The sequence below is a fragment of the Equus przewalskii genome, chromosome 15 (assembly GCF_037783145.1).
Source record: "Equus przewalskii isolate Varuska chromosome 15, EquPr2, whole genome shotgun sequence".
Lineage (NCBI taxonomy): Eukaryota > Metazoa > Chordata > Mammalia > Perissodactyla > Equidae > Equus > Equus przewalskii.
In genome coordinates this window covers 40,765,711-40,781,065 of record NC_091845.1, presented here as the reverse complement: position 1 = coordinate 40,781,065, position 15,355 = coordinate 40,765,711, and the positions used below count along the sequence as shown (strand labels likewise).

The 15,355-nt window shown below is 38.1% G+C and overlaps 1 protein-coding gene across 4 annotated transcripts in view; it reads right to left on the bottom strand.

Moving 5' to 3' along the window:
- SMARCC1 (SWI/SNF related BAF chromatin remodeling complex subunit C1) overlaps positions 1–15,355 on the bottom strand; it is a 165,586-nt gene that overhangs the window by 44,599 nt on the left and 105,632 nt on the right. For all 4 annotated transcript variants that reach the window (XM_070575546.1, XM_070575548.1, XM_070575549.1 and 1 more), the window contains exon 22: positions 362–417. In XM_070575546.1, the coding sequence (XP_070431647.1) occupies positions 362–417 (56 nt within the window). The remainder of the gene's footprint in view (positions 1–361; positions 418–15,355) is intronic.

Genomic DNA, 15,355 nt, shown 5'->3' with positions numbered 1-15,355 from the left:
CAGCAGTTAACTCTTCTAGAAAATCCACTAACATTCTAAGGTTCTCTTCTGGTACAAGAACAGAACCCAAACCCTACAATTCAGTATTCATAAGAACCACAACTTTTGTTTTCATATTCCCAATTGTGCCTGAAAGGAGTGCAAAAGAAGAGGTTAGAGAGTGGATAAATCTTCCCTGAACGAATAAGTGAAAAATGTCCAGTATTATGCTTTGTGAAAACTATACCTTAAACCAGCAAAATCCAAATGGCTGATAGAATCATTTGTAGTCCCCTGAGAGGGATTCAAAAGACCAAAATCAACCCAAACCATTATGCTATGAAAGGCATGCTCTCTGTGGCTTTTCAAACATAGACTTCACCTTTTCAGGCTGCTGACCATCAGTATCTGTTTCCATTTTTTCCTCTTCAGCTCCTTCTACAAGCAAAAGAATAAGAACAAGTAATACAATGTGGAAAAATAGTAAAAGCTATTATATAGCTGTGAAAGTATCTGAAATTCAATTACACATAGTAATATGGATGGAAGTCATAACCTTATAAGGTGACATAAGAAGTCTGACATAAAATACATACTTTATATTAATGTTCAAAAACAGGTGATAGTTAACCAGGGAAGGGGTGGGTAGACAGAAAGTGGGTTCAAGGGGGTGGGGATTGGTGTGCTGGTAATGATTTGTTTCTTGATCTTGCGGCTGCTTACATGAATGCGTTAATTTGTGACAATGTACTGAGCTTTCCATTGAAGGTTTTCACTTTTCTCTATGTATAAAAACAAAAATCTTTAAATAAAAAAGCCAAAAATAAAGAAACCTGTTACTATTTAACAGACACTTGATGAGTACACAGTTTGAGTCAGGTACTGGAGAAACAATGCTGAGCTAGATCTTCACTGAACCTCAGGAGCATCACATTCTGGCTGGAGAGGACACAAACCAACAAGTCCACCATGTATGCGCAGACATGAGACGCTGTGGGAAGCAGAGAGGGCACAGCTGTTTCAGTCAGGGAAGGAGAACGACTACATACGCATTTTCTAGGCAGACGTGGTGGTGTGAAGGGCGGTGGAAGACAGTGGTAGTATATAGAGAGAAGGACATTTCAAGGAATGGAGACAAAAAAACTCAAGGGTGCAGGGGAAAAATGTAAATCGTTGGTGATGACTAGAAAAGGGAGGACAGATAAATCGGAAAGAGGGAGATAATGCTGGTAACGGCTACATAATGAAGAGCCTTGAATGCGGTGCTAAGGGCATCTTAACTATATCCTGTAGATAAGTTAATGAAGATTTTAAAAACAAAACAACACAATCAGATAAATACTTTTTGTTTCTGAACTTTATACAGAAACAGATATATCAAACATAATGAGGGTTTGCTGTGGTTTTAAATAAAAACATTCAAATATCCCATAGCGTGAATTTTTTTATTATTCTCTTATAAACAACAAAACTAACAGCATTTATCCCCAATGAGAATATTTAAACATATTTCAACAAACATATTTAAAACTAACAGTGTTAAAAAGTTACCGAATAGAAAAATCTCTCTTCTCTTATTCTTGAGGATGAGGTCAGATCCTTCCTGCTTCCAGAATTATGGCTGACTAGGAACTCCAAGGGACGTGATATTTTGGGACATAATGAATCTCACATAAGGTAGAAAAGCTCTTAAAGATCACCTTCCAAAAGCCTACAGTACCAGAAGTGGGACCAAAGCATGGAAGAAGTGGGGCCATGATCTAGATATTTGGAAATTTGGAGGGCCAGGGTCACCTAGACATACTAGGGCCATGGAATAGCCAGGTCCAGGGAAGAGAAAGGAATCCCAGGCACAGAGCCAGCCACACGGTGGCCAATGTGATCTCAAGCCAGTGGCAACCAATGGCCACCAGAAGCAGCAGAATTCTCTGCAGACAGTTTTTCCAATCCCAATTTTAGTCAAGGAGATATCCAAGCAATGAATTCACAAAAAGCAAATACCAAAAAAGGAAGCCACTAAGACTGAGCAGAAACATTAATCAACAGATTCAGAACTCAAGGATTGACAATACGAGATCTGTCAGATCCTGAATCTGGCACAGCCATGGACACAATATGTAAATAAATAAAAGAGAATCATAAAGATCTCCAATCAACAAGCGAGTATTAGAGATGATCAGAGATTTAAAACAAAAACAAAAAATTTTCTAGAAATGAAGTCAGGGTAAACAGATTAAATCTGGTGAAAACTGTAAATCATGTCTAAAGAAATGATCCATTATAGAACAGGAGGATGGAAAATATGCAAATATGGAAAAGGATATGCCAGGCAGAAACGAATCCAAGAAATGGTGGCCTTTCCATGGTACTATTACTCAGTATAGGCATGAAGAATAGAGTATTTTTAGAAATAAAGGGTAACAATAAATTGAAGAAAAGGTTTAATTGACCAGAAAATTGTTAATTTTTATACTTTTAGAAACCTAAGAGTGTCAAATTATATAGAGCCAAAAGTGACAGACAAAACTGACAGAAATGAAAATGTACATACTTCTCTCAGTTAAGAATACACGGTGGATGTGAACACAGCAAAATGGTTCTAATGTATACACGCAGAATTACATCCACCAATTAGAGAATATATACACATTAATTTCAAGCTCACATGGAACATTTTAAAAATACTGATCACAAATTAAGTCATTAAGCAAGTACTCATAAATTTCAAAAAGTCAATGACACACAGTCCAAGTTTTCTCACCACAATGCAATGAAATTAGAAGTTTAAAATACAGAGATAAATTTCTCTGTGCTTAGAAATATAATTTTGGGAATCAGTAAAAATAGCACTTTTAAATGTAAAGCCTTATATTTACATTAGAAAAGGAAAAATGTTTCAAAGTTTATGAACTATACATACCCTTTATAAGAAAGCAGAAAAAAGAATAACAGAATACAAAAGGTAGGGAGAAAAAATAGGGTAAAAATCAAAGAAATAAAAAACAAAAATACAATACAGAGTTTAAAAATATATAACAGAGAGAATCAATATACTCCAAACTTGGTTCTCTAAAATGATTAATAAAACTGATAAATCTCTGGTATGAAAGATCAAGAAAAGATAAGGTACAAACTAGTTATATTAAGAATGGAAGGAAGAAGGGTCATAACTATTGATAAAGCAGAGGTCAAAAAGGAAGTGATAAGGTACTCTGAAAAACTTTATACCAAGCAAAACAGAAAAATTAGATTAAATGCCCAAATTATTAGAAAATTTATTTTACCAAACAGATTCAAGAAGAAAAGGAAGTCCTGAGTCCTATGATAGAAAACAAACAAAAACACCACAGGTCCAGATGTTTTTTACTGGGGAATTCTACCAAACTTTTAGGGACAAGATGATCACAATCTCACATAAACTTCTCCAGAGAATAGGAGAGGGAATACTCTCTAACTCATTCTATGAGGCCAGTATAACCCTGATTCCCAAATCAGATATGGACAACAGCTAAGGAATATTGGAGGCCACGGGGCTAAATCTCATTCATAATCACAAATAAAAAACTCCTAAGCAAACTAACTGAAAACAGAACATAGCAGTATGTAAAAAAAGCAATACATTATGACAAAATAATATGACAGCAACAGAAAGGTGACTTACTGATTAAACATTAATAAGTCTATAAACTCATTTGATCACATGCATGAAAAGTGTCTGATAAAACTCATTATCATTCATGACAAGTTCCTGGAAAATCAGGGATACAAGGAAAGTTCCTGAGCTCTCAAAAGACTGTTATCGGGGCTGGCCCCGGGGCCGAGTGGTTAAGTTCGTGCGCTCCGCTGCAGGCGGCCCAGTGTTTCGTTGGTTCGAATCCTGGGCGCGGACATGGCACTGCTCATCAGACCACGCTGAGGCAGCGTCCCACATACCACAACTAGAAGAACCCACAACGAAGAATATACAACTATGTACCGGGGGCTTTGGGGAGAAAAAGGAAAAAAAATCTTTAAAAAAGAAAAAGAAAAAAGACTGTTATCAATAATCCTACAACAAATGTCATTCCTCATGGAGAGATTCCTAGAGTATTCTCTTTAAAATCAAGAGCAAGACACAGATACCAGTATTACTATTTCCCTTCAATATCGTCATGGAGGTCATAGCCAAGGTAGTCAATTAAGAAAATTAAATTAGGGCCCACCCCATGGCCGAGTGGTTAAGTTCTCGTGCTCCGCTTGAGTAGCCCAGGGTTTTGCCGGTTGGAGTCCTGGGCATGGACATGGCACTGCTCATTAGGCAATGCTGAGATGACATGACGTCCCACACACCAGAAGTAGAAGGACCCAAAACTAAAATAGGCAACTATGTACCGCCGGGATTTGCGGAGAAAAAGCAGAAAAAAAAAAAGAAAAGAAAAGAAGATTGGCAATAGTTGTTAGCTCAGGTGCCAATCTTTAAGAAAAAAAATTAAAGAGGGCTAGAAAGGAAAGAAGAAAACAGTTATGATTTGCAGAAAATAAAACCATACCTAGAAGAATGTGCAGAAAAGTTACCAGAAATAATCACAGGGTTTAGCAAGGTGGTTAGCTACAAAATTAACATACAAAAGCAACTGCATTTCAGTATGTTAACAAAAATCAATTCTAGATAAAGACATAGGTGAAAAAATAAAACGAATGATATCTTAAAAATATGATGCAAAAAGTGCTAACCATAAAATAAAAGACAAACTATTAAAATCAAAGACTTCTTTTCATTAGAAGATGCCAAAAAGAAAAAACAAGTAACAGTACGGGAGAAAACACAAGCAGCACGTAAGTAAAAGATCAGTTTATCAGATTTACACAGAAAAATATGAAAAGTGAGCAAAAGACAAGAACAGTTGTTTTACAGAATGACATATGACCAACAAATCTAAGATACTCAAATTAGTTCAGAGAAATGTAACTTAAAACCACAATGGAATGTCATTTTATATAAACTACATCAGCAGAGTCTAACACTAGGAAGTGTCGGATCAAGTGTTACTGGTCGAAGTGTCAACTGGTACACCTACTTTGGGGAAAAAGCCTGGCATTTCCTAAAACAGTACAACTCATAGGACGAGTCCACAACAAAATAAGGAGTTAAGCAAGAATGTTCAAGGTTTGATGTTCAAAAATGTTCAATGCTCTTCCTTTCCTTTATCAAGAAATTCACCTTACGAAAAAGTGACAACTGAATTAAACAGATAGCTTAGCAATGCAAACTCCTGATCTTAAAGTGGCAACCGGTCCACCAACCACACTTTGAGTAACACTGTATCTAAGCAAAACCCTGTATAGGTGTACTGTGAGGCATGTAAAAGATTGCACACGCAGGTCTGAAATAGAAAAAAAAGCAGGAAACAACCCAAATTACCCATCCAGTAACAGGAGAATGGATAAATAAGTTGGGTTATAATCACACAATAGAATATTCTACAGCAGTGGAAATAAACAAACTATGGCTACATGGATATATATTGACAACATAACAACTAAACAAACATGATTACACCTGACATACATTGTTTAAATAAATCTTTGTGATAAAATTCACTTAAAAAGTAGAACAATATTCCAAAATTTAGGATTATAAATGCTGGGAAGGTGAGAAGACGAAGGAAGGAAGGAACGGAGAGATGAAAATTATTGGCACTGTTCTTAGTCCAGATGAAACATGTAACATGCATTAGGACACATTAAAATACAACAAGAAAAGATCTGAACAAAAACCAAATGCAGATGGAGTTTTTTAAAACGCAAAAAGCTTCACAAGTCATTCTTAACTGAATGTGCCTTAGGTCCCTTTGCTGAGTCAGCTTAATTACTGACTGAATAAGCATTATGTCGGAGAAATGTACTATTTTTTTTTGTACAGCTAACCTGCTTTTTAAATGACTACCCACAATCTATAGCTCCACGTTCTAAAAAGATTCCACACTCACTTTCTCTATTCTAAAGCAAGCCAAATTTGATATCACCTCTTTAATTAGCTATGATTCCAAGATGAAGAGTTACATAATATTAATTATCTATTCATATAATGATGGTGCAAAGACAGACCCTCTGTTAAGGGGAAAAACCTGGAGACAAGTGCACAGACTTCTAAGACATTTACTAAGAGTTTAATTATTAGTTTTATGTTTCTCAAGATGCAATGTGGAAGAGTACGTAGTTTCTACTCCACAAAACATTTTTTAAGCTGCTATTAGACATCTTATTGGAAAAAGAAAAAACAAAAACAAAACCCAACTTTTCTCTGGTCTGAATTCTGGTCAGAACTGTAAACCCTTAAGAGACTGTAGCCTCTCCATATCCCACGTCATCCCATTGGTGTCAATAAACTAGAAGGTTGAGAATCCTTCCCTAGAAATGTGTGGTGTGACTCACATCTGCAGAGTTAAAATGAAGAGGATACTAAAGCGAATAAAATAAAATTCCCAACCTAAACAAGAAGGCACCTAACACACACCAAAGACAAAAAGAAGGACAAAGCAGAAAATCCTCTGACCAGGTAAGTGAGCTATGATAGGAACACCAGGTCAGCCAGGGGGAAAATATCAACATCATAGCTCACAATTCGACCTTATGCTATAGAAGAGGGGTTGGTAAACTTTTTCTGTAAAGGGTCAGATGGTGACTATTTTCAGCTTTACAGGCCATACAGTCTTAGTTGCAACTACTCAACTCTGCCACTGTTGTACAACATCAGCCACAAAAGCATCTTGAAAACGACTAAGTGTGGCTGTGTTCCAGTAAAACTTTATGGACACTGAAATTTGAATGTCATGTAATTTGTACATGTCACGAAATATCCTTCTTTTGATTTTTTCCAACCATTTAAAAGTGTAAAACCCATTCTTATATATTGTGGGCTAAACAAAGACAGGTGGCAACCTGGATTTGGCCCAAGAACCAAAATTTGCCAGATCCTGCTCTAGAAAAAGGGTGAGTTTTGGATCCACACTGACTAGGTTGGAACCCTGTCTCCACAATTTACTAGCTCAAATGAGCTTGGGCAAGCCACTGAGCTGTCAGGGCCTCAGGTTGCTTACCAAGAAAAGGAGAATAATAATAGTATGTCCTTCATAAGTGTAATGTTAAGGATTAATTATTTCATGTAAAATGCTAGTAAGTGGCTCATAGTAAGTGCTTAATGGCAACTAGTAATATGAGAAAGTTCAGTTGGCTGGACCCATGTCCCCTCTCTACTAACATGAGACCTTTCAGTAGCCTTTGGCACTGCCTCAGTGACACAAAGGGTTCTCATTCTGTCCTGGACTTTCAAAGATCCTTCCCAATCTAGTATGCCATCTGTGACTTCCTCCTTCCCATGTGACCTTTGATTTTTCTGTAAAGGGCCAGATAATTTTATAAAATCACCTGCCTTTGTCACAATCTCTTAAAATGTTACTATTGAGTCAGAAATAGCTGACTGACCTGACTGACCGGGGTCAGCAAACTATAATCTGCTGCCTGATTTTGTAAATAAAATTTTATCAGAACACAGCCATACTCATTTGTTTAAGTATTGTCTATGGGTGCTTTTGCACTACAAAGACACAGTTGAGTAGCTGCGATAGAGACCATTTGGTCCGCAACAGCCTATAATTTTTACCATCTGGCCCTTTACAAAAAAGGTTTGCTGACCCCTGTGATAAAATATCCATGGTAATGTAATAGTCCTGCTTATGAATAAAGATACTCTGGAGATGCCTTACTCTCAAGGTCTCAACTTTAATACTGGCAATTGAGGGACACTGGCAAATAGGAGATGTAACCAGAACCCATGAGAATGCCTACCCGGCAGTGAGACTCTAGAGTGGCCCCACAGCCCCACACGATCCCTGCTTCATGGTTTTCAGGTCTTTGTATAATCACCTTCCCTTGAGTCTGAGTAGTATCCGTGACTTGTTTCTAATCAACAGAATACAGCAAAGGTGATGGAATGTCAGGTTATATAAGACCCTGTCTTGTTAGCAGACTCGCTCTAGAGCCTCTCTGTGTCAGCTTGATGAAGTAAGCTGCCATGCTGGGAAGCATAAATGGCAAAGAACAGTGAGATGGTGGCCTCTAGGAGTCAAGGGCAGCTTCCACCTGACAGCCAGCAGGAAGCTGGAGCGTTCAGTTCTACGACAGAAGATAAATGCATTCTGACAACAGGGGTGAACTTGGAGGTAGATTCTTCAACGGTCAAGTCTCCAGATGAGAGCACAACCCAGTCACCACCTTGACTGCAGCCTTGTGAGATCTTAAGCAGAGGACACAGTTAGGCTGTGCACAGAGCTGTGACTCATAGAAACTATGAGCTAATAAATATATCTTGTTTTAAGATATTGTGGTAATTTGTTATGCAGCAATAGATAACTAATATGCCTACTGAACTTCTGAATGAACCACAACCAAGGGTGAGAAGCAAACTAGCTGGCATCCACAGTAAGAATATCTTCAGATGCTAGAAACAGGAAATGGCATTGCCAATCAGGCTCCACTCTTATCTTTTGCTCTGTCTCCCACAGGTGCAATACTGATATCCCTAATTGGCTCTGGGCCTCTTCCTCCATATTAGTCCCATGCCACCAAACCCACTTTAGTTTGAGAGATATCTACGTCTCTTTTATGTTTCTTAGAGAGCTAAGCTAAGCCCCTATTTCTTCTCATCTATCAGTTCAGAACTCTTTCCTTCACAGTCACACCCTTTTTCCTAGCAATAAAGTGCTTTTCAGTCTAGTAGTAACATTGTTAGCAAAACCAGAATGAGGAGAGATCTAGAAACCATTTCCTAAAGAGTTGAGGAAAGTGGGAAAGCTAGCTCTGAGCAGAGAACTAAACGCTTGCAAAATATCTGCCTTTAATAAAGCATGTTATGAATAAGTATTAACGTTCCCTGGAAAAGAACTTTGATTATTTGGTGGGAACTCGCTCCATTTCCTGCACATCATCCGTAAACTGCCACAAATTACTTTCTAAAACAGACTGAATCACATTACTTCTATTCTCTGGTGACTTCTCAACGTTTACAAGGAAAAGCCCTTCAAAATCAGCCCCCTACACATCTATACAGCTGCACTTGGCCATGGTACCTGCTCCCTAGACTTCTTGGTATTATTTCCAAAATACGCCAAATACGTTCATTCTTTTTTCCTTTTTCATTGTTGTTTATAAGGTCCCCTCCTTTGCGAAGCCTTCCCTAACAGACCCAAGTATAACTGTGTTTCCTTCATATGTGCCTCCATCTATACCTGTATTTCTTTTATTAATTTATATCCCCCCCCCCCAAAAAAAAACACTGAGTGTTACTCAAGGACAGAATGTTTAATTCAGCGACTCACAAAGTGTGGTCCAGGTACCCCAGCGGGTCCCCAGGTCAAAACTATTTTCATAACAACACTAAGATGCTATTTGCCTTTTTGCTCTCATTTTGCACAAGTGTGCAGTGCGGCTTTCCAGAGGTTGTGTGACGCATGATGAAGTCAGCTATAGGAATGTGCACCTGTGTACTGTCCTGTCTTTAAAGTTTCTCAGCTTTAATTTTTAATATAGTAAATATCAACAGATATAATCCAAATAAATTGAAGCATTTTGGGTTCCTTGATATTTTTAAAGGGTGTTAAGAAGTCCTGAGACCAAAATTTTGAAACTGCTAATCCAATAATTTTTCTCCTCTCAGAGAAAAACAGAATGAGGCTCATAGGGGCTGGCCCCGTGGCCGAGTAGTTAAGTTTTCGTGCTGTGCTTTGGTGGCCTGGGGTCCACTGGTTCGGATCCTGGACACAGACCTACACACCACTCATCAAGCCATGCTGTGACAGCATCCCACATAGGGGAACCTACAAGTAGGATATACAATCATGTACTAGGGCTTTGGGGAGAAGAAAAAGAAAAAAGAATGAGGCTCACAGTAGCAACTCATTTAATACTTCTGGGAGGCTAATCATGTCATTCCCTGTATTAAAGTTGAAGTGCTTCATAAAGCTGGGAAGAGACAGCTTGCAGCACGCTCTACAACCTAGCTCCAACCTACCTTTGTAGGCTGTTCTCCTTCCATGTCCTTATTTGAACTTTGTATCGTGGCCAACCTGGTTTACCTCCCACTCTCTGAACAACCTTCCATTGCCATCTCTGTACCTTTGTTCACATTGTTCTACAGAATTGAATACTTGTTCCAATCTGGCCTAGCGACATCCTAAACCTTGTTCAATGTTCAGCTCAAATCTTACTTCCTTTGTGAAGTCTTCCTCAGTCTAAACTTACATGCGCCCTTGTGCTCAATTCTTACAGCACTTCCTATGTAAAGCCCTCTTTGAGCAATTACTACTATGCTTCACTGTATCTCCAAATTCTCCAACACTGAATTATTTTTCCGTGTATGTGTAACGCATCACAAAAATAGCCCCACTTATTAGAGGGGATTACCTGTGTGTTACATAGTCGCCCACAGCAAGGGATCTATATCAAGTAACCAAAATGCCTGATTTGATAAAATAGTCCCCCAAAGGTAGACACTTGCATTATATAATGGAAGCCAATTTCTGCCTAAAAATATACATCCTACCATCTAATAAATGAGTCATTAGGCAGGTCACTTAAATCTCAGCCAGTATTAGCTAGTTCTCAAAGGTTAAATGTCCAATTATGAGCTGCTCGGAAGTTTGAATCTATATTTCAATGCCTCTTGAAATAGATCTGAAAGAGCCCTTCAAATGTAATAGTGACAAACAGGGAAGCCCACTCCACATGATGTAAGTCTCATGATCAAATACTGTTACTGTTTTCTCAGGTTCACTAAGCAGTATGTTTTCATACATGGTGTTTCAGAAGTGCCTCATTTAAAAAATATTATGGAAATCCTCATGGTGAGAAGAATGAAGCTATTTGTAAGCTACAAACAGTGCAAGGCAAGAATTATTAATAGTCACTTCTGGGCTTTATGTTCCTAGAAAGTGACCTTTTCAGTATTATTATTGTCAGGATGCCCTTCTTAATCTCCTTATGAACTAAAGACTAGTTCTTTTTTATTTTAAAAAAGCATTTTTTTTTCATTTTATTTTTTTGAGGAAGATTAGCCCTGAGTTAACATCTGCCATCAAGCCTCCTCTTTTTTGACCTGGAAGACTGGCCTGGAGCTAATATCCATGCCTATCTTTCTCTACTTTATATGTGGGGCGCCTACGACAGCATGGCTTGACAAGCGGTGCATAGGTCCACACCTGGGATCCAAACTGTGGAACCCCAGGCCACAGAAGCGGAACATGTGAACTTCACCACTGTGCCACCCAGCTGGCCCTAGAGACTAGCTCTTAACCTCCCTGAAAACTAGGAATGATTAGCTGGGTTCCTCTATACAGAGTTGCAACAAATGGCACATGATGCACTCTTTGGAGTCCTGAATTCCACAGGGTGTTAAGGAGCTCGGTGGACAATCCACTCATTGATATAAATCAATCTTCTCTGAACATTATATTCATCATTCAATTTCCCTAAAAGCACAGTCAACTCTAATGAAGATGCATTAATTAACTTCATCTCTCAAGTTTCTCTAAACCAAAATTAAGATACAGACAGTAAATCTTTCCAGTAATAATCAACCAACTAACCAATCAATCAATCAATCAATCAAACCAACACTTGAGGTCAGGAAATACAAATGGGACAGACCCTTGAATACGCATGCACAATCCAACTCTTTGGGGGGAAGGGTTGATATCCTAAAAGGGGGCTAAGATTCACTGTATCATGATAATTATGTAGGAAGATGTCTTTATTCTTAGGAGATGCATGCTGAATTATTTAGGGTACAAAGAATCATGATGTCTACAGCTTACTTCGAAATAATTCATCAAAAATAATAAAATAAAAATCATTTATTTAGATTGCTAAATAGATAAATACGGCAAAGTTGAACCTGCCTGGTAGGCATATGAGATTTCCCTGTGCTAGCCTATCAACATTTCAGTATGTTTGGCTACAAATAAACAGAAAAGCTATTTTGTTTAGTCTCCAGGGCAAGTAAAGAAAAATTTAATGAAGTACTTTAATAAAAGGCTTAATAAGACTTTTTAATACAAGCTTTAGGGATACAGCAAAAAAAAAAAAAAAAACCTTTATATTCAAATATATTACATACTTTATTTGAAAAATTAAATCAATTTAACAACTCCTAGAAGAGGTATATTATCAACATAATAGAATGACACTTTAAAAATACAGGTCAGACTTTGACATGCTTCTGCCCAAACCCCTCCACTGGCTCCACCTCACTTAAAAGTAAATATTAAAACTTTACAATGGCTCACAAGGCCCCTCATCATCTCCCATGACCTTTTCTACCCCGCAATCCAGTTACTTGTCCATGATCCCGTTGCTGTTCCTCAACTATGCCATGCAGCTCCTGTTCAGGGACCTGTACACTGGCTGCTCCCAATGCCTAGAACACTCTGACCTTAGACGCCTACATGGCTCCTTCCCTTGCCCTCATTTACATCTTTGCTCAAATGTCACTTTCTCAGTGAGACATTCCCTGACTATTTAACATGCAATGCCCCACACTTCACTCTTATCCCCTATCCCAGCTTTATTTTTCACCTTACCACTTATCAGCCAAGACACTCTTTCTACCTACTTAAATTTAATTTATGCATTCTAAGTTTCACATATCATATTCCTATCCATCTCTCACCTCTAAGATATAACATCCCTGAGGGAAGGAATTTTGGTTTGCTTTGTTCACTAGTACCCTGGCACCTAAAACACAATGAAATGACATGCACACAACCCATTTATAGTCTTATTTATCCCTATGAGTTAAAAAAAAAAAAAAGGTCTATGGGGCCGGCCAGGTGGCACAGTGGTTAAGTTCACACATTCCACTTTGGTGGCCGGGGGTTCCCCAGTTCGGATCCCGGGTGCAGACATGGCACCGTTTGGCAAGCCATGCTGTGGTAGGCGTCCCACATATAAAGTAGAGGAAGATGGGCACAGATGTTAGCTCAGGGCCAGTCTTCCTCAAAAAAAAAAAAAAGAAAAGAAAAAAAGTCTAGCTTAAGACTGACCTCCCAGGCCAAGCATGCTTTGTGGCATAGGCTCATACATTAAATCACACTGACTAATTTTGGCATGGGTTTCTTAGCACTTAATCTCGTATAGATGAACCAGCTACAGCCACTCTTCTTAGTACATTTGCCTGTCTCCATATGTGGATCCTAGGTTTTCAGGAGAGCCTGGGTCTTTTCCTATTTTATTTTTCATAGTACATAAGGCAGTCCTACAGACAGTCCTACGGAGCTATCAGGCTTTTAATGAGCCTTGTTCAGTGAATGAAAAATACACAGACATACCTACATATTTTACTTCTGGCAGCATGCTACAGTGCAAAGAGCTTGAGATTTGGGGTTAGAGAGATTTAGGCTCAAAATTTAGCCCAGATTCTCAGAAGCCTATGTAACCTGCCAACAACTTAGTTTTCTTGCTTTTACAATAAAAACAATGCCACTTCCTCCAAAGGGTTCTCTTGAAAAGAGACTCAAATGACCAATCGGAAAACTCCCATACAATGTGTGACAAATATAAGTACTCAGAAAGAAATGTTGTTTTCCAACAATTTCTAAGAAATTGTTTAAAACTTCTTTTCATTTCTTTTATCTTAACTTCTCCTACCTTCTCCTATAACCCAGGGCAAATAAAATCTAATAATATTTTTAGTTAAATACAAAATGTCTCAAATATCAATATTATTTTTTACTATTCCTAGAATGGCCTCTGGCCAAACAAAAATAAAAAACCACACACATCTAGAGAAATCATTAGATATTAGCAGATGACTAGAGTTGAAGAGGATGGATTGAACAAGACCCTTCTGATAAGCTAACACTTATTTCCTAAATAATTTCTATGAGAAATCTCCTAACGAATCAAAGTAAGGTGTTGCAGAACTAAGGATCATCTACATTTACTTTTACTTCACCAAATACTCCCCTCAATTCAAATCCGCAGTGAAAAGTTACATGGGTTACTGAGAGAAACCCAAAAAAGTTTTGCATTTCATAAGGAAACATTTTTTCCTGTATTATCATTTTACCATTGTTAATATATGTAAGTTAAGATGTGTAAGAGAGTAAATTAAGTATCACAATAAAAAGTATGATGAACCTTTCACCCAAGTACAATATTATCTTGATAAGGAAAATCCTACATCACTCTGCTTCAAATCAGTGAGCTATATATATAGCACGGCACTATTTTGTTATACAAAGTCTAAGTTTAAATGTAAATTTGATACTTCTTTTCTTTGAATTCCCTACTTGGAAAGTGCTTCAGACAGGAAGGAGGTACAGTGTTGACCTCCCATTGTAACTTTGCGGAGCCAATTCCATAGGGAGTACCATTTGCTGTTTCCTAACTTACTCTATTAGTCACAGCCCAATATAAATCATATTAACTATAATAGGCCAGCACTAGATACAGAATTCTGTTCACAACTTAGTCAGAAAGATTCATATTATCCTGGTATTTTCCTTAGCCCTTAATAAATGGTAACAGGACCCAAAAACTGTTGCTGCAACTAGTAAATACAGTCATGTATCGCTTAACAACGAGGATACGTTCTGAGAAATGTGTTGTTAGGTGATCTCATCATGCGAACATCACAGAGTGTACTGAAGGGGAACAACATCCGCCACCCCAAAATGTGTCTCTTTAACATGAGGATTATTTTAGGCTGACTATTTTTAAGGAACAAAAGACTTAAAAAGTTCTTCCTGTTAGCTCCCCATTAACTGCCTAAAAGAATTCAGATAAAAAAACCTGTCTCAGGAAGCGAGCTACTACCCTAGCATCACATGAACTAGGTGGTAGACAGGCAGGAACCTAGAAAAGCCTGTTTGTTGGGCTTCTCTCTGTGTTCTTCTGTTTCTGTGTGGCCAAAGACTTGTTTTCCAAACAGTTTGCTCCTTTTCACCTACCTGTGATGCCTTCCTTCCCTTTGAAGTCGCTGACTCTCCCCATCCCCAACATCTTTTGTCTTTAGCTGAGGATTTAAGGGTAGGGCTTTGGCCATTTTGGCAAGTTACTCAGTTTTCCTGGATTTCTCCCATGTATACATGTTTTAAACTTTTGTTAATCTGTCTCATGTCAATTTAATTCTTAGACCAGCCAGAAGAACCTAGAAGGGTAGAGGAAAACTTCTTCCTCCCCTACAGTATTTACACAAACCCACATGGTATAGCCTACTACTCATGCAGGCTATATGGTACTAATCTTAGTGGACCCCTGTCGTATATGTGGTGTGCTGCCTGAAACGTTGTTATGTGGTGCATGACTATATACATTACCCTGCAAAGAAGTTACCTGATAG